The following is a 20,756-nucleotide window of genomic DNA, read 5'->3' as shown; positions in this document are numbered from 1 at the left end:
TTTTTTTATAGATTAGGAGCAATTAATGGTAAGAAGAGACATATACCTTATCGAAGATTAATATTCAAATATGAGAGGTGCTTGATTTGATTTTAATTTATGATTCAACTATCCTTCTTTCAACAAGCAACCAATCATACAAACATGTTGAATGAATTTGACTCAAAAGAGTCTAGGTCAGCATCTAGTGAGGAAAGTTATCCACTAGATAAAGAAAAGCAGGTATTAAAAACAATCTATTATAAATGTTAGAAAATTAGTTATTAAAATTATATTCCTATTGTTAAATAGATTTTTTGGTTATCTAGCTTGTCAAATGTAAAGAAATCATTAAGTTCACATTTGGAGTAGTTTTCTTTTCAACCTTAGCCACCATTGTTTGGGTACATGATAATCAAACTAGGAATGGGGCTATCAAGTGGATTTTGATTTGTAGATTGGCCATCAATTTATATTGCCTTAAAGTCCACATGCTAATACAAGAGCCAAAGAGACAAAAACACCATTGACTAGGTACGCCTGTTACTCTAGCTTCTAACACGAGACTCGATAAATCAAATTTAAAAGTTGCTCATGAAAAATAATAGTATTATAGTGAAATGAATGTACATGAGACTAGAAATGTTAGCCAATAATAGTATTATAGGTGCTTTTGGTTCTTCAAATCATTTTGGTTTTCTATGTGGTGAGGGTGTTGTCCTCCATGTTGGCCGAAAGGATGCTAGCAGTTTTCAAGGGCCCCTTTTGGCCATGTTTTGCTCAGGGTTAAGGTACAGTTTAGAGATTCTTCTTCTTGTCGGATGGGTTTTTGTTCTTAGTTGGGCCTTGTCACGTTCAACTTCTATGGAGGTGAAGCCTACCCCTATTGTGGTGGGGTTTTTGCCGACAACTTTGTTGAGGGGTTGGTGTCTTCAACTCCCATAGTTCTCTTTCCTATTCCTTATTGAGGTGGGAGCATCTCTGATAGAGGAGGGGATAAACTTGTGTAAGGAAGATGGTGGCTACTCTTTGCAATATTCTCTTAATGATGGTTGTTCAGCTGTGGTATGGAGGTCAGTTAGGGATGCCTATTTTGGTATCTTCTCCTATGCATTCAATTATGTCAAAGGTCTCAACAAATGCAAATAATGCAATCATTTCATTTTTAAAGATTTATTTGCACTCAGCACTATCTTTACGGTGTCAGGATTTGTATTTAATATCTATGGAGATCTAAAAATAGATGTTTGCCTTTTTTATATATTGCATCTACGATATCTTGATTATTTCTAGTAAAAAACTATAAAAGTCAATTACATAATTACATGAGTCAACAAGTAAACACATAATTAATAATATTTAAATCACATAAAATATGTTCTTAAACTTAAATTATAGAAATACAGAAAAAAATTAAATCATTCAATATCATTAATTAGCCTACAAAATAAACTACATTCTAGATAAATGCAATAGTACCATGTTTATGGGCGAGAACTGATGATTAAGTTTCAAGATATTCGTCAACTAAGCGTGTTCGTTTACATTATATCACAGACTGATTTGAATATTTACTTTAGTGATTTCAATGTTTTCATTGAGAAGTCGATTGAATTCGGAGTGGTTTCCATATCTTTAGAGAATCAATAACAGTAGATGAAATGAAATGAATGAAGCAGGCACTTACATTTGTATTACGTTTCCAATAAGGAAAGGAATTCCTTCGTTTACTTGGACAAGTCAAGGTCAAACTGCCCTGCAGATGAAGTGGAAATTGAGATATGGAAAAGACTTAGATGGAATTTAAGTCTATCGTTTCCAACACGCAAATATACTACAAAATTTCAATTGATAGATTGAGTAGTGCTTCATGAGTCATGAGTCATGAGTAATGAGTCAAAGTCTATTACGTTCTTAAGGCGGTAAGAAATTTTTACATTCCCTCCAATAGGCAGAACACATCAAAGTGTCGCGCCGAGGAGGGTAGAAATTTTGAACTGGAAATATTCGTCACCTTACAATTCTATTTTCTTTGCTCCTAAAGTGGATCTTCCATATAACGATCACTACAACTTGTGTGTATATATATACATATGATTGTACCAAATAACTTGCACAAAATTAGCGTTGCACAAAGAAGTAGCTTTGCAAGATTTTAAGCTTCACAATGATCGCTCACTTTTTCTTTATTATACTTGTCCATCTTGTTCTTCCCTTCCCTGTTGAGTCCTCCCGTTCTTTGCATCCCCACAAAACCAATGCTTCCGATGAGCAGGCTCTCTTGGCATTCAAGTCCGCAATCGAGTATGATCAACTCAATTCATTCGCAACATGGACTTCTAACGTCTCATTCTGCAACTGGAAAGGGATCTCCTGTTCTCACCGCAGGCAAAGGGTCGTCTCTCTCAATCTCTCCACCGTGGGTTTGGTAGGTACCATCTCCCCTTCACTTGGCAATCTCTCATTTCTTAGGATTCTTGACCTCAGTAGAAATAACCTTCGTGGTCATATTCCTTATGAGTTAGGAAACCTCTCTCGCTTACAGAATCTCTACTTATACAAAAATCAGCTAGAAGGTTCAATTCCAGCGATTCTTGGTGCCTGCCATAATATAATAGAGTTATCTCTTGCGGCAAACCATTTGACTGGAGGAATTCCTTCAACTCTGGGTTTCCTCCCAAATTTAATTTCCATTGAGCTATACCGCAATAATTTGACAGGTAACATTCCCAAAACCTTGGGAAACATATCCTCTTTGAAATATATATATTTATCCGAGAACAATCTTGAGGGGTATATTCCTTGGGAACTGGGTATGCTTTCTCAACTTAGTGTCCTGTTTTTGCCTTTAAACCATCTTACTGGAGGAATTCCTCCCTCCTTGTCAAATTGCACTTCTCTGCAGGAAATGGACTTCACTGTTAATTACTTATCTGGTGAGATTCCAACGAAGTTGTTCTCTAGGACTATCCACTTGACAGAATTGTATATGGGTGCTAACAATTTCAGTGGCAGGATTCCTGTCACTCTCTTCAATTGTTCGCAACTTCAAATTCTCGTCTTAGCCGACAACCTGCTGAGTGGAATAGTGCCCTCGGAGTTGGGAAAGTTGCGTAGACTTACGCACCTTTATCTGTGGGGTAATCGGTTTACTAGTGGTAGCACCACAAGCTTACCCTTTCTCACTGCTCTTAGTAATTGTTCATTTGTTAGAGTAATAGAGTGTTCACATAATCTTCTCACAGGTCTCATAACCTCATCTGTCGGACAACTTTCTACAAATCTAGAATATTTAGGCCTGACTGGGAACATGATAATAGGAGATATTCCTTTGCAGATTGGAAACCTCACCAATTTAACTAGGCTAGGTTTAGATGGAAATCTTTTGACCAGTGAGATTCCTTCTGCAATCGGTATGCTTCAAAGGTTGGAGAGACTATACTTGGGTTACAATAATTTACAAGGAAACATCCCAATGGAGATTGGCCAGCTTAAGAACCTAGGGCTTCTAGCTCTTCTATATAATAATATTTCTGGAACTATTCCAGACTCCCTTGCCCACCTCGACCAGATAAGAGTACTGTACCTTCAAGGCAACGACTTAACAGGAACTATTCCGTCAAGTTTATGTGAATGCACTAAGTTAGAACTGCTTGATCTGTCATACAATAAGCTGCATGGACGCATACCTCCACAGGTGGCAGGACTTTCAAATTTAGCTATATATTTCAACCTTTCAAATAATTTCTTGGAGGGCCCCTTGCCTGCAGAACTCAGCAAGATGGATAAAGTTCAAACTATAGATATTTCAGCAAATCAATTAACAGGCTATATTCCAGATAAAATAGGAGATTGTGTAGCACTTGAATACCTGAATTTTTCTTTTAATAAAATTGAAGGAGGGATTCCAGATTCCCTAGAGAAACTTCAAGATCTCAGAGGCTTAGATTTCTCTTACAACAATTTGACAGGAAGGATTCCATTGGCATTAGAAAAGCTTAAAGTGCTTCAGCATCTTAACTTGTCTATAAACAAGTTGTCAGGAGAAGTTCCAAAAGATGGTGTTTTCAAAAGGCTTAATGCAACATCATTTACTGCGAATCTTGCGCTATGTGGACCTTGGGTAATGTTACCACCATGCTCTGCTCCCAAACATAAGAGTCTCAGACATCTAAAAAGTGTGTTCATACCCATTGGGACTGCAGTGTTTGTTATATGCTGTATTGTCATATTTTTCTCGTGGAGATGCTATTGCAAGACGCGGTCTAAAATCTTGAAACCCTTTGAGGTGGGCCCTCAGAAATTTTCATTTCAAGAACTTCTCACCGCAACTGATGGATTTAATGAAGCCAACTTACTAGGAGTTGGTAGCTTTGGAAAAGTGTTTAGAGGAGCTCTGAAGGATGGCACGATGGTTGCTATCAAAGTTCTTAATATCATTGATGAATATGCACGCAAGAGTTTTGATAGAGAGTGCAATGTTTTAAGGAGAGTTCGTCATAGAAATCTTCTTAAAATCATAACTGCTTATTCAGATCCAGACATGAAAGCCTTAATATTTCCTCTTGTCGCAAATGGCAGCCTAGATAAGTTCTTATATTCTGCAGGCGAAGAAAGTTCTCAAGGTCAACCGTGTCGCCTGGATTTGACTCAAAGGCTGAGCATTGCGCTGGATGTTGCACAAGGCATGGAGTACCTTCATCACCGATGTTTTGTGCAGGTCATCCATTGTGATCTAAAGCCCAGTAATGTGCTTCTTGGCGAGGACATGACAGCCTATTTGATAGATTTTGGCATTTCAAGATTGTGCCTAGGAAACTCCACGGATTCATACACTTCTACACAGGCGCTGAAAGGATCCATTGGATACATTGCTCCAGGTTTAAGTTCAGATTGCTAGTATAAAATTTTAACTTTTTCCTTTTAGCATATTTTCTCAAAAGATAGTGAATGTGAAATTTTATCCTGAGTGTCGTGAATGCAGAATATGGAGTGAGTGGACATGTTACTACAAAAGGAGATGTTTACAGCTATGGAGTAATGTTATTAGAAATGATGACTGGAAAGAAGCCAACCAGCAGCATATTCATAGAAGGAATGAACTTGCATAGATGGGTTAGCAGATGTTTCCCAAATAGAATAGAAGAAGTGGTTGCCAGCTATTTGCTGAGTGCTGCCATGAACAATGATGAAATTAAGGTATTGAATTGCCTCAGGCAACTCATCTGCGTGGGTTTGCTCTGTACAAGAGAATCTCCAGAAGACCGACCAAGTATGATTGACACTGTGAGAATGTTGCATATTATTAAAGACAGTTTTCTTGGAGCTGTTCCAACCACAAAATATCAATTAGATTTATCATCTTTGCTGAGTAGCAGTAACGTTGGTGCCAATGGTGATGAAGGTCAAAGTTCTTCATTCTGAACAGAAAAACTAGAAAAGAAACAAACTTCTAGCACCTTTCAATAGTTTGGATACTTTGTAATGGTTGCGTGCTTTCATGCATGAAGTCTTCTCTCAGATAAATTTCAATCCAGAAATTTATTATTGGCGTCAAGTTATTTTGATCCCTGTCATCCCTTGTAATAGGTAATAAGGAATATCAGTTGTGATAATAATATTCTTGCACCTTTTCAATAGTTTCAATTCTTTGTAATGCTTTTGTGTTTGTATGGGTCGAGTCTTCTCTGAGAAATTTGTATATCATTCAATCCAGTGCTTAATGATTGACTATTAAACCAATACTATGGTAGTAGTTATTGGCTATCACCATCATAACGCACAAGGAGGAGCCCACAAAGAATGAGGCATGATAGTGATCGCATGGGTCGCTCACCACTTTCTTGACTATCAAAAAGAAATGACTCCCCATTTCACGCAATGGGGCGGCGATTGTCACATGAGACGGTGAAACACTTTCTTACCAAGAATAAAAAGGACAATAATTGGAGGACTGGAACGACTGGAAACACTTCCCAGCATTTTCTGCTCACACTGTTATAAATTTACAAAGATCAATTTTTAGCATATTTCGTTGGCGTCGTTATTAAAAACTTGGGCCTATCATAGCAAAGGAGGCTTCACTCTTCCTCAACTTCAGAATGGATTTGGGATTTGTGAAAATTAATTATTTTTAATATTTTTTTCATTATTATTTATAATAAAGTAAATAATATCTTAAAAAGGTGTAAACTATATAATTTTGAGATATCTATATATATATATATATATATATTCATTCAAAAGGTGTGAAAGATATACTTTTGAGGTACCTATATTATGTTGGAGTTGATTCATCAATCTTTGAGGGATCACATATAATCAAACACTTGTAGCACAAAGAGAGAGAAAACAAAGCTGTGAAGGTCAAGAGCTATTGATACAAAAGGAATTGTGGGGAAAGGGGCAAAGGATTTGAAATGATAAACAGTAACAGAGCAAACAGAAATATGCATTCTGTACTGAAAGAGACACATAAAACTCATGTAAAAAACTGTTTGCATCACACATAAAACACACAGCAGCAAACAAAAGATTTCATATATATTTATATTAAAACTGAAAGAATTTCTGCAGAGCTTCAATGCTTAGCGATTCTCAGTTGCAGAGCTGCATTGCTCCCTCTTTTGCATTATACAAAAAGACCACAAAAAACTGAAATAAAACTAACTTGCGGTAGACAACCAGTAGAGTAAAAATATTAATATATTTTTACTACCCACAAAGTGTGTGAGAGTAAATAGCCAGATAATACGAATATGACAAAATCTTGATAAATCTTCTTCAAAAGGCATTCCAAATAAATTGCCTTAAATGCAGGTAAATAATGCTAAGCTGGAGAGGAAAAGCACGATAAGATAGTTGAGATTAGACATATATCTAACATTCCCCCTTAATCTCAACTATCTGATTCTGCTCAAAAACTTTCGTAGCATCCACATTCAAGCCTAACATGCTTCTCAAAAAAAACTTCCGGCACATTCATCTTCTATCTGAAAAAATCCACAACATCTGCCTTTTGTTCCTTCATTCTATTCAATGGTTTCCACGACATCAACACTTGCACAAAAATTTCTGGAGCATCCATTTTCAACACATACACTCAAACAACTTCTCAAGTATTCAAATACATCTTTTCCCAATGGTTTAGTAAAAATATCAGCAAATTGATCTTTTGATCTACAAAATTCTAAACATATTTCCTTGTTATTCACTAACTCCCTTATAAAATGATATCTAGTATCTATGTGTTTGCTTCTTTTATGAAAAATATGATTTTTAGACAATGTAATGGCTGAGTTATTGTCACAATAAATCTTTGTTGCTTCATCTTGTTTATGCATCAACTCAGTCAACATTCTCCTCATCCATACTGCTTGACATGCAACTGATGTGGCTACCACATACTCTACTTCTGCTGAAGAAAGTGTAACAATGGGCTATTTCTTTGAAGCCCAGGAAACAACACTAGATCCAAAATGAAATGCATAACCAGGAGTACTTTTTCTATCATCTATGCTACCATCACAATCACTGTCCATATATCCAATAAGTTTGAAGTCATCTACAACTGAATACAAAATTCCATAGTTCTTGGTTCCGCATACATACCTCAAAATTCTTTTTCCATCTTGCCAATGAGAGTCTTTTGGAGACTCCATGAACCTTCTGAAAAGGCTCACACCATACATGATGTCAAGTCGTGTAGCAGTCAAGTACATGAGACTACCAACCAACCTTTTGAACAATCTAGGATCAACCAATGAACCGCCATCATCCTTGCTTAACTTTAGTCCTATCACAACTGGAGTAGGAGCTAGTTTGCAATTCAACATATTAAATCTTTTCAATACATCACTTGCATATTTTGATTGAGAAATAAAAATACCATCTTCTGATTGCTTAACTTCTATTCCCAAAAAATATTTCATGAGACCAAGATCGGTCATCTCAAACTCTTTCATCATTGAAGCCTTAAAAGAACTTATAGAAAGGTCTCCCATAAAGATCAAGTCATCTACATAGAGACAAACTATCAACATCTTACCATGTTCATCTATTTTGATATATAAAGTAGGCTCACTACTGCACCTATTAAAACCATCCTTAATCAAGTAAGAATCAATTCGACTGTATCATGCTCTAGGAGCTTGCTTAAGTCCATAGCGGGCCTTTTTCAGCTTGTATACTTTACCTTCTTGACCTAGAATTTTATATCATTCTGTCTGCTCAACATAAACTTCTTCTTCAATCAAACCATTTAAAAATGCAGATTTTACATCCATTTGGAAAACTTGCCACTTCTTTTGGGCTACAATGGCTAAAACACTTCTTACGGTATCCAAGCGAGCTACTGGAGCAAATGTTTCATTGTAGTGAATACCAGGCTGCTGAGTGAAACCTCTAGCAACCAACCTTGCCTTATGCTTCAACACATTTCCATCCATGCCATACTTTGTCTTGTAAATCCATTTTACGCTTATAACATCCTTTCCTTGTGGACTATCCACCAACTCCCAAGTATTGTTCTTCTCAATAGCTTCAATCTCTTCATCCATAGCTTCAGCCCATGCTTCATCAAAGAATATTGGATCAGCAACTTCTGAAAATAAGGAGAAAACAAAAAATGAATTTGATGTTTCAACGCTAAAATCAACTTCATATATATCTCTTAAACTCCTTGTTTTTCGTGTAATAAACTTGCCAATGTAGGATCAGATGAGTTGCTTCTATCAGCTGAATTTGATGGACTTCCAGATGTTGTTATAGCTAGTGTTCTTTGTGGTGTTTGTTGTGTGGAAGAAAAATTCTGATTTCTTGAAAGTCTTACTGTAGAAGAAGGTGTAGCTTGTGCTACAACTTGTGTTGCTTGTCCAGGAGTGGAAGGAAGTATTGCTTGAGGAATACCTTGTTGTTCTATCATTTCATCAGTCATTTCATCATGTGGATCAACTGCTGCTACACTTATGATTTTTTCTACACTTCCATCCCATGCTTCATTCTCCACAAATTGTAGATCTCTATTGATTATAACTTTTCTAGTAATTGGATTAAACAACTTGTAAGCTTTTGTATCTTCTGAATACCCAACAAAAATACATTTCTCACCTTTGTTGTCCAATTTTCTTCTCAGCTCTTCAAGCACATGAGCATATGCAATACATCCAAAGACTTTGAAGTGAGCAACATTGTGCTTTCTACCACTCCAAGCCTCTTGAGGAATCACATTCCTTACACTTGTAGTTGGACATCTATTCAAAATATAAACAGCAGTTGCTATTGCTTCAGCCCAATATTCATTTGGTAAATGTTTTGACTTCAACATACTTCTTGCCATATCCATGATAGTTCGATTTCTTCTTTCAGCCACACATTTTGTTGAGGTGTGTAACGGGCTGTAAATTGTTTGTGAATACCATGTTGTCTGCAATAATTTAGAAAATCATTAGAACTATATTCACCACCTCTATCAGTTCTTAATACCTTGATGGGATAACCACTTTGCTTCTCTACAAGAGCCTTGAACTGTTGAAAGACTCCAAATGCATCAGATTTGTGCCTCAAAAAATAGATCCATGTCTTTCTTGTATAATCATCAATAAAAGTCAAAAAATATGTGCAACCTCCAATAGAAGTAGTTTGCATTGGTCCACATATATCAGAGTGAACAATCTTAAGGGGTTTACATGCTCTTTCTGATTTTCCAACAGGGAAGGTCTCTCTATGTTGTTTACCCAATATGCACACTTCACATACTTTATCTGGTTTATTAATCAATGGCAGCCCCTTAACCATATTCTTCCTATGCAACAAATTTAAGCCTCCAAAGTTCAAATGACCAAATCTCAAATGCCATAACCATGATTCATTTTTCACCACAAACTGAAAGGTTGTTTGAACAGTTCCATTACCATTTTGTTCATCTTCTTTAGTTTTAGTTTTTGCCTTTCCAAAGCTACCATGCTCTATTTTGGAGCAACTTGAGAGGCATCTTGAGAATTTTCAGTCTTAAATGCTGCTCCAACTATGTTTCTTTTGATATCATGTTTCAACCTCAATGGGAACATTCTATTTTTTGTCATTTTCACCTCTGCAATCAGCTGCGTACTAGGATATTTATCAAGAATGACACATGCATTGTTTTTCATATAAACTCTGTATCCTTTTTGCACTAATTGACCAATACTCATCAGATTATGTTTCAGACCAGCAACATAAAAAACATCATGAATTACTTTTTTCTCCCCCTTTTTGGTTAGAATGTCAACGGTGCCTTTTCCCATAACATTCACTTGATTATTGTTCCCAAGAATAACGTTTAAAGTGACTGATTTATTCAGGCTAGAAAACAACTCTAGATTTCTAGACAGATGATTGCTACAACCAGAATCTAAATACCAAATATCATTTGGACTCTCTTGAACCATATTGCATTCAACTAGTGATTTTGTAGAAATTGCTTCAACAATCTTTGCACATGAAATAAACATAGAATTTTTTGTAGAATTTTCTAGGGGATTTTGATTTTGTCTTCCTTGATCATGTTGTTTCTTTCTGCACTCAGAAGCATAATGACCATATTTCTTGCAGTAATGACATTGAACATTTGACTTGTCTTGTCTTTGACTAGCTGAATGATTATGAGAGGGTTCATTGTTATGTCCTCTTCCACCTTGACTTGTTGGACTACTGCTACGTCCTCTAAATATGTTTCTTCCTCTACCCCTAGGAGTAAATCTACCCCTACCTCTTCCATGGCTTATTGAAGCCTAAGATGAGAAAGCATTCTCAATGGAGGTGTGTGATCTATTTAGCCTATATTCATGATTTATCAAAGATGCATGCAATTCATCCATTGTCAGCTGGGTTAAATCCTTAGTTTCCTCTATGGCAACAACTAAAGGATCAAACTTAGTAGGCAGAACCCTTAAGATTTTCTCAACTATTTTTTTCTCTTCTAAGTATCTGGAGTTTTGCAAATTTAGCTTTGTCATTACCTTGATAGGTTGTTTGTAGTGTGTCCCATGCCTCCTTTGCTTGCTTTGCTGTTGCAACTCTTGGCAGTATGCTTTCATGCATTGCTTGATGAATGTAGAAGAGGGATTTTCCATCCTTCTTTCTCTGCTCTTTCAAGAGATCTTTCTCTACCTGGGTGAGTGCATTGTAAGTTTCTTGGTCAACTGGCTTTGTATAGCCATTCTCAACAATTTCCCAAACATCCTGAGACCTAAACAAGGCTTTCATGGTCAATGACCAATACTCATAATTTTTGCCTATGAAAAGAGGGGTTTGCAAGCTAGACAAGGAAGCACCAAACGTTGAGGCTATGGAAGCCATTGATAACTGTCAAACAAAAAATAAGTGCAGACCCAGAAAAGATACTAGATATTTGAACTAGTGGCTCTAATACCAGATGTGGGGAAAGGGGCATAGGATTTGAAATGATAAACAGTAACAGAGCAAACAGAAATATGCATTCTACACTCAAAGAGACACATAAAACTCATGTAAAAAACTGTTTGCATCACACATAAAACACATAGCAACAAACCACAGATTTCATATATATAATTATATTAAAACTGAAAGAATTTCTGCAGAGTTTCAATGCTTAGAGATTCTCAGTTGCAGAGCTGCATTGCTCCCTCTTTTGCATTATACAAAAAGACCACAAAAAACTGAAATAAAACTAACTTGCGGTGGACAACCAGTAGAGTAAAAATACTAATATATTTTTACTACCCACAAAGTGTGTGAGAGTAAATAGCCAGATGATACGAATATGACAAAATCTTGACAAATCTTCTTCAAAAGGCATTCCAAATAAATTGCCTTAAATGCAGGTAAATAATGCTGAGCTGGAGAGGAAAAGCACGATAAGATAGTTGAGATTAGACATATATCTAACACGAATGCCATTGTTTTTTGTTAACTCGTTATTATTAAAATGTTTCTCCACCAATTAAAACTATGAATTTTTTGTTTTGATATATATTTTTTTATTTTTATAAAGTTAAGATGCATTATTTTTAAGTTTCTAAATTATGCAAATTTTTAGGTATATTAAAATAATATTTAGCATCTTTAATTTTTCTTATCAAATTTATTTTACACATCCACCAAACAAATGTTTAACAAATTCTAAATCTGTTAAAACTTTATATAAACAAAAATAAATAAATTAGTAATATAATACTAGTATTTATAATAATAAATTAATAATCTTATAGAAAAAATTATTCCACTGTGCAAATTATTAGGTTTTAAAATACAAATAAATTAAAATGTGCAACTTTTACTAATACAAAAAAGTGGGAAAAGTAAATAACATAATACATTTTATTACTAGGTATGAAACGAATATAATCATATTAAATATGGTTACATAATTATAAATATAAATGTAATAATTTTATATTTTAAAATAATAATTAATAAGTTAATATTATATTTTTAAATAAATAAATTTGTATAAGATATAATTTTAACTTTTCATTTAAAGTCATTATAATTTAGCATTCTAAGTATTTTAATCTATTAAACTATAAATCTAACAAAATAAATTATTTTTTGATTAATAATTATTTAACTAAATAATTCATAGTTAATATTATTATAATCGAAATAATTAGTTTAATACTTATTTTTCTATAATAATTAAACTATAGTTATAATTTTAGTTATTATTACTTATTAGATTAGATAATAATCATGATCATCGTCGTTAAATAATTAAATAATTATTTTATACTATTTAAATACATATTAATATTTATATGTTTAAAAACTAATCAATTTTTAAAAATGATATAAGTAATTTTAATGTTTAAAATAATTATAACATAATTTTTACCTAAATTAAATAACTCAAGAAACAATTCTTATATATTTTAATAATTTAAAATGAAAATAAAATAACTCTTAAAAAACTAATTGTTGTACACGAATAAATATTATAATACTAATAAAAAAAGTGAGAAAAGTAAATGACATGGTAAATATTATGACGAGAGTGCATGAGATGAATATAATCATATTAAATTGGGTTATGTAATTATAAATATAATAATTTTAATATAAAAGATAATATATAGAAGATAATAAATACATAGATCAAGAAATAAAACCAAAAGCAGGGGAAATCTTTCAACCCTCAATCACTAAGAGACCCATACACTTGTAGAAAAAACCCCCCAAGAATAACACATTCAATTGACCCAAAACATATGGGAATAACTATACAAAATTTATATCCATATCAGTTAAAAGTGAGGAGACCAAAATAAAAAAACTTTGCTAAACTTATACTCCATTTGAAGATTCTTTAGATGGGACTAGCTCCGAAGGATGAGGAAAAGAAGCTAGATAGTCATGGGGATTAGTTTCTACATGTAAAATTATTATAATTCATGCTAATAAGTATTTTGATCAATTATATTATAAATATAGTTTTAATTAATTTTTTTAAATTTTTAATCATTTAATAATTTTAACTAAATAATTATTAATTAAGATTATTATAATCTTAATAATAATTATGGTTATAACTATTCAATAGTTAAATTACAATACTAAAAAGGAAAGTACTAGCCACTACATGACACTTGTTATGAATGTGCAACTTCACACTTAAGTGAAAATACAATGAAGAATCCATGTAGAAGAAAAATGAAAATGTTAAAAAATTACATAATAACTCATAGATCTTATGTATCGGATTTGTTAGTATGTTTGTTATGACAAATTGTATGTGTGAAGACTTATATTTCAATGTGAAATATTAGTTGGGGAATGTTAGCTTGAGTTGTTAAAATGACTCGTATATTTAAAGAGTTGTTTTAGGAGGATTGCTATAATATAGGATATGAGTGGGGTATTCAACATATAAACTTTTCTATTTAACTCATAAGCTCTCATCAAATTTGTAATAGAAATACTAAAATACAACCCGAAAAAAATAGGCAAGGATAAAAATAGATCATGAAATTTTTCCTCATCCTATGACTTGAGACACAAAAAAGTATATGATCTAAGTAAAATTAAGATGTATTGTGAAAATGGCTCTAAATAATTCAACAACTAATTACTTAAATACCCTTTCACTCTATCATTTCTCTTAAGTGCAACTTGGGGAGAAGCCGAAACCTATAAATGACAAATGCATAAAATGCAAATAATAGATCTCAATAATTGCACTTTATTGTTAGCATAAGCTTGGCTTATTGCATTGGTGATTACCTATTGCATTATAGGCTTCTATGGCAACTAATAACCACATCATTTCACCTATATATGTTTGTATCCCTACACATCAATAATCAATTAAGTTCCTTTGTGTTCTTTCATTTGGTATAAGAGCGCTCTTTTCCCTTGAGTGCCTATGAATATGATTTATACCTATGCATAAGATCTAAGCCACATTTTTTCTTGAGACAACATCCTCACATTTACATTACAAGAAGGAACTGTCCAGTAGAGGCTTGAGCCCCTATCCAATGATGGGATGAGTGAGCATCTATCTAGCGATGGTACAGTTTTTAGAGGTACAAAAAATATGAAAGGCAAAGAAGAGGGATGAGCATGGGTAATCTGTAAGAGAGCATAAAAAACTACTATGTGGGATCAAAATTGAGTCATCATCAACTGCATTGGAGGACAAAATAATTATCAACCAAAATTTAAGCCCATGTTTGCATGAAGAATGGCATGATGAAGCAAATGTTCAAAAAATTTGGTGATTTTATTGATTATTTAAGTTTACACGGCTTCTTTTCAATTTCTTTACCAGTGAATCATAGTTTCCTGTCTTATCAATTCTCATAGAAGACAAATGAAGGGAGAAATTTTTTCATGGCTACTTAAGTGAGTTAACTAGTGGAAAAAATTTTATATCTTGTGAATGTCAAACTTTCCAAAAGATACCAATAGTGATGTCAACAATCATGAAGCCTAAGATGCAATTCATGAAAGCATTCATTTCTATTTTTGCCTACTATGTGCTCTACAAAACACTGAAAATGTATAGCTTGATGAGTTGATTCGGAAAATCAATGGTATTGCATCTATCTCAAAATGATAAGTTGATTCAGAAAATCAATGGTATTGCATCTTTCTTAAAATGATTAGTTGATTCATAAAATATCAATGTAATGTATGTTGGCAAATGTAGATTCAATACCATTGATTTTCCAACATGCATGGCATTGATTAGTGTTGGTATAATGGCCTCACTCTAGGAAATTCTAGTAATCACATATAGTGGTGGTGATTCTCGATAAATGAGATGACTCTTAACTCACATAAGCATAGATCATATGTTGCAAACCAATAAAATGAGGCACCTTATGAGGATATATAAGATGTACAACTAATTGCGACATCAATCATAATGTGGTTCTTCTCTCCCAAACCTCACATCTCATGAGAGATGTTTGGTTGATTGACTCCAGTTCTCGAAAATGTATGATAGAAAACAAAGAGATATTTTTGATACAATGACTAATCAACCCACTATTGGTTAGGTTTAGATAGAATATAATAAGGAGTATGTTGTAAAAGGAATTGGCAATTTCACCATTCCTCCTAGGATGAGAAGATGTACTCCCCTAAAAGGTGCTCTATGTTCTAGGTTTGATGAAAAATCTCTTGTTTGTCAGTCAACTTTTGAATCACAACCTTAAGGTAGAGTTCTAGATCAAGGAAGGTATCAAATCCCATCTAACCTAATGAGATGATACGATCATTTCTTGAGCTTTCATGAAGGATCATTTTTGTACTAGATTTAGTCTCATCCTTTGCATTTTCTCTATCTACCTTTATGGTCAAGTCTACTGCTCTCTCACATTATTTATATGGACATATTTCTATTGGCTCCCTCTATTAGCTCAATTCTAAGAAGATAGTAAGATTTTTTTCTCAACTTTATCATTCCTTGCCTATGTTTCATGTATGTCTTATTGGAAAATAAAATCAAGATATAAAGAAGTAGAGAAAAAGAATTGAGGAAGAGGTGAGATAGGTTTAGAGAGGGAGGGAGGGTGAGGAAGAGCAATCATTTTTTCTTCATAGAAAAAAAAGAACCATAATATGATCATGTTGTAATATTTTCTTAGGAAATTTCCAACCCTTAGGATTAGAGTTGACATGGGCATCTAACTCAAAGGTTGGACTTACATGTTAATACCCATAGGCATTTTTTTTTACAATTTTTACAAAAATGACATATATCAAGCATGCTATCCATCAAGTTTACGCACCTTTTAAGTTAAAAAATAGTATACCAATGTTGAGCTCTCTCTTAGCATTTTAGAAATAGAATTTTATTTACATTTCAATTATGTTAAATTTTTTATCTTTAACTTATTTTGTTGGTATCTTCATTTTTTGTCAAAAAGCTATGTATGTTATTTTTGGATTCATTTTTTCCATTCATTAAAATTTGAAATAAATACATTTTTAGATACTATAACATCATAAATTGTATCCCTACACAATTTTTCCCTCACCTAGGCCTCACATTTGCATTTCAACCTCTTGTGCCCTAATTCTATTTTGATTCTACTCACACGTCCCACCTAAGTTTTAGCATCCTATGTACCTGTGTGTGACCCTATTCAACTTTTAATATAGATTGGTAGGACTAGGATTCCATAGGCCCCATGGTCCCAGGAGCAGGATACCCTAGAACCATGGTCCTTCCAAAAAGGAACCAAATTTTGACCCTACAATGGTCACATTTAAAGGAAGAAAAATATTCTCCATATCAAACTACCTCAAAATTATAAACATATTTGGTCTAGTTAGGTATAAAAGTAGGCCTAACCCCCTCATTTTGTAACCTCTCGATATACATCAAGTTGGAATTCATTTAAACTCTATCAAATTCAAGAGAGAAAGCAATCAAACATCCTCAAGGCGGTGAAGGAGAGGTCAAAGTTAAAAATTCAAGCATTCCTAATGGAATCCAGACTTTATGAAGACATCCTACATGAAATTATCAACATTGGCATGAAGACTTCAATTCAAGATTTATCAAGGTATCAAGTTCCAATTCAATAATTCCAAATTCAAATCTAGCCTTGCCATCAAAAGGCAAGATTTTCAATTCAGTCAATTCCATAATTTCCAAATTCAGTTTCAATTTCAATTCAAGAGTTAATTCCAAACCTATGTTTAACTTGGACAATCCCCTATCAACAACACTATTTCTATTTTTTTTTGTTTATATACGACAAAATCTAGGATCTATAGATGGAGATTTTGGTAAAGGATATGATGACAAAAAAATCTAACTTTTGTAGAGGTGAAAATTAGAGGACCAAGTCAGCTATTGTCACACGGTCCCAATGATTTTTAGCAAAATTTTGGGAACAAATTCAAAGAAACATCCTAATTGCAAAAGATTCATATTTGTCTACATCTGACATTAGGGACTAGGATGCCTAGAGCCACATGGTCTTGCACTTTAAAGCCAAATTTTCTATCATGGACCGTGCTTTTTTGTTTCTTATACTCAAACTTAGCTCCATGTATACATTTTGTGTCTGTAACTTTCTACTCTTGCTATTTTATTTCAATTCTCTACCATTCACCGTAGATCTAGCTTCCAAATTAAACCCTCTCAATTGCACCTTCGACTCAAACAAAAAGAGGGAATAAAATCTAATCAACATTCAATCCATTTCTCAATAGAAGTGGGGTTGAATCTATTTGGGCCATTCTCTCCCTTTAATGTTTAAGATGAAAATAGATTGATATCCTAGTTTATATAACTTAACTTGTGAATGTCCCTACTATATTTTTACCTATTAAACAAATACTAGACTCTATCTTATACATTATAAAAATTTATTTTTGATTATTTCTAAAAAACATTTAGGGCCACATGCTCAATTTTGTTTTTTAAAGGATGTGTTCACTATGAAAATTAGTAAAAAAAATCATATATTAATTAAAAAATAACAAAAAAATTGGGCATAAACTACATGATGTCAACTAATTTTTTACCAAAGCAATTTTTGAAATACTTAAAAAAGCTGACATTTTAGGGGTATCAAACTAGATGTTGTATTATGTTTTTTAATAGAATAAGAGAACTTTGTGTACTTCCCATTATTGAACCCCTTAATATTCATCATTTAAAAAAGAAATAGTTTAGAATGTAGATTTGAGGCATTGTGACTCTTGTTCTTATTGTATTTTTAAAATTTGATCGTACAACTATATTCAATTTTTTATCCAATTTCAAAAACCAAAAGTGGTCACTTAATACCTCTTTTTGGTCCTATTTCTACGTAGTTGCTAAAAGGAAATGTGAGCATCCCAAAAAGACATCTAAGAATCAATATGCACCTTTAATAGTATATGTATTTTTCTTAAATTAGTTTCAACAACCTCATACAAGAACATACAACTATGCCATGTAGAAACAAACATAGTTTATTTCCCATACATTAACCCTTCAAGGAAAGGTAATTTTTTTTCTAAATCTATGTAAATTTCAGTAGCTTACTAACATGTAAATTAATACTTTAAGAACATTAAAGAAAGAAGATTAAGACAAAGGAGAAGAAACACCAATATATGTGGGGGAGACCCTTTCAATTAAAAATCCCCATACTCCAAAGTACTGAGCCAATGTATTAATCAAAAACAAGCATTGTTATAATATTTTTTTAAGCTCTAAGTCTAAACATGGAGATTTACATCTTCCTTATTTCTAGAGGAAATTTGAAAACATAACCCCTTTATAATGAACAAATCTCCTCACTACTCCTCAAATAAACATTTGTATTTATAGTTCTTACAATGTATTAAATTACAAGTTTCCAAATTACATGCCCAATCATGAAGATTCAACATAGAAGGTGCCAAAAATATTACACACAAAAAATGTAACTTACCAATTGAGAACTCATATAAAATATGCAATCGCCAATTATTGTCAAACTTGTAAAGCAATTATCCAAAATTGTAAAGTAACATAAAATAGAAACTTCCATTATGCATAACTCTTATAACTCAATGATGAACGAATAGTACCAAACCGGTACTGAGAAGGGGGGGTGAATCAGTACAGACAAAAACACAATCTTAAACCGGTTTGTCAGCAAACATTGTGCTTTGGTAGACAAATAGTAACACCGGTGTTAAATGGAGTACAACCAGAAAACCCAGAGTAACTGAGACAAGCATAAACTGGTTGACACTTATCTTTTCATACAATCTAATACTTCATTTCCATTTCACCCTAGTGCATGAACAGGTAATCTATCATCAAATATATATAAACAACTAGATCAACATGATTTATCTTCAAACACAAATCACTCAAACCATCACATGAATAACACCGCACATGGCACAGATTTTTTTTCACGTGGAAACCCAACTGGGAAAAACCACGGTGGGGATGAATACCCACAAGCTGTTTTTGAACTCTTTAGAAGTCCACTTTGTTAGGAGCCTTGTTTGGTTAAAGACTGATACAACAGGTTCTATTAGGAACCGATCCTGTTAGGGCTCACCCAGTTAAGGGATGGCTAGAATACCCGGTTAAGGGTTAAACCCTATTAAAGGTTACCTTGTTAGAGGATTTCAAGAACTCAATGGTTTTGAGTCACCCTGTTAAAGGATTTACAGTAAGCTAGTTAAAGCTACCCTGTTAAGGGATTTCCCAACTATTGAAGTGGTTAGAGATCAACAGGTATTACAATGATCTGGTAACAGCACTCAATGCCAATGTAGATCCGCTTTAGCTCCTCTTCACCTTCTGCACTTACACTCTATAGGTATCACTTCTCTCTTCTAGTCTAGCAAGAATCACGTATCTCTTCTCTTGGATACACACACACAACTTTTTCCAACAACCTTAGAAAGAAACACCACATCAACCTTATAGGAAACAGATAGGTCGGTAGCATAAACCCTAAACCATAAACCTGTTAGGTTAAGCAATTCAAACGGTTCAATCCTGACCGTTGAGCACATTGCATTAAATGCAACAGTCTTGAACCAATCTCAAGACATTCTCCATCATTCATTTTCTACCGATTTCATGGTGGCTGATAACTCATCATGCACTATCACCGTTTAAAGACTTCACACATTCTCGAGGTAGATAGGAACAATCTCATTCATGCAGGATCCTTCACGTGCACAAGGTTGACATGGCAACACAATATGTTCTTCGTTACAATGCTAACTCATCACACAAAGTCACCGATTGAGTCACACATGCTTGAGGCACTTCAACCGGAAACCCTAAAGTTGAGACTACCAACCGGTAGTCATACAAAGCTTCCATGTGCCGGTTCCCATAACCACATGCCGTTTCACCTTAAACAAACACACCGCTTCACTTTGGCACAAATGTCAGTTCACAGTGTTATACTGGTTCTCATGTATACCGGTTCTTGGTAACATACCGGTTCTCACATATACCGGTTCTCTCCTCTTCAACATATTAACATCAATGACAACATACAATGTCATCATGTCCTCATACCGGTTCACATAATGCCAACAATCTCCCCCTTTGGCATTGATGGCAATATACAAAGATATCTCTCCGCTTCATGTCTTCTCCCCCAATTTTTGCAGATATCTTCTCCGCTTCACTTCTTCTCCCCCTTTGACAACAATGCCAAAGTGGAGGCACAAGCTTCCCTGTTCCATTATGTTGCTCCCCCTGAGGAGTAGCATCCTTCAACACATCAATCCTGAAGAAAAATTTGACTATGCAATACTTGACTGATGTGGAGCATATACCTTTAGTT

At 33.8% G+C, this 20,756-nt stretch overlaps 1 protein-coding gene across 1 annotated transcript; it reads left to right on the top strand.

Annotated features, from left to right (window-relative positions):
• Positions 1 to 2,118: 2,118 nt before the first annotated feature.
• On the top strand, positions 2,119 to 4,912 carry LOC131859405 (LRR receptor-like serine/threonine-protein kinase EFR). The gene has a single exon (XM_059213107.1). The coding sequence runs from the start codon at positions 2,147 to 2,149 to the stop codon at positions 4,877 to 4,879; it is 2,733 nt and encodes a 910-aa protein (XP_059069090.1). The 5' UTR covers positions 2,119 to 2,146; the 3' UTR covers positions 4,880 to 4,912.
• Positions 4,913 to 20,756: the final 15,844 nt, after the last annotated feature.

This window comes from Cryptomeria japonica, chromosome 2 (assembly GCF_030272615.1).
Source record: "Cryptomeria japonica chromosome 2, Sugi_1.0, whole genome shotgun sequence".
In the NCBI taxonomy this organism is placed as follows: Eukaryota; Viridiplantae; Streptophyta; class Pinopsida; order Cupressales; family Cupressaceae; genus Cryptomeria; species Cryptomeria japonica.
The sequence above is the reverse complement of the archived record's forward strand: the minus strand, read 5'-3'. Positions and strand labels throughout refer to the sequence as shown.

Excerpts from the sequence above, each read along its gene's own strand:
- LOC131859405 (XM_059213107.1), top strand. The coding sequence starts at position 2,147 with ATGATCGCTCACTTTTTCTTTATTATACTTGTCCATCTTGTTCTTCCC.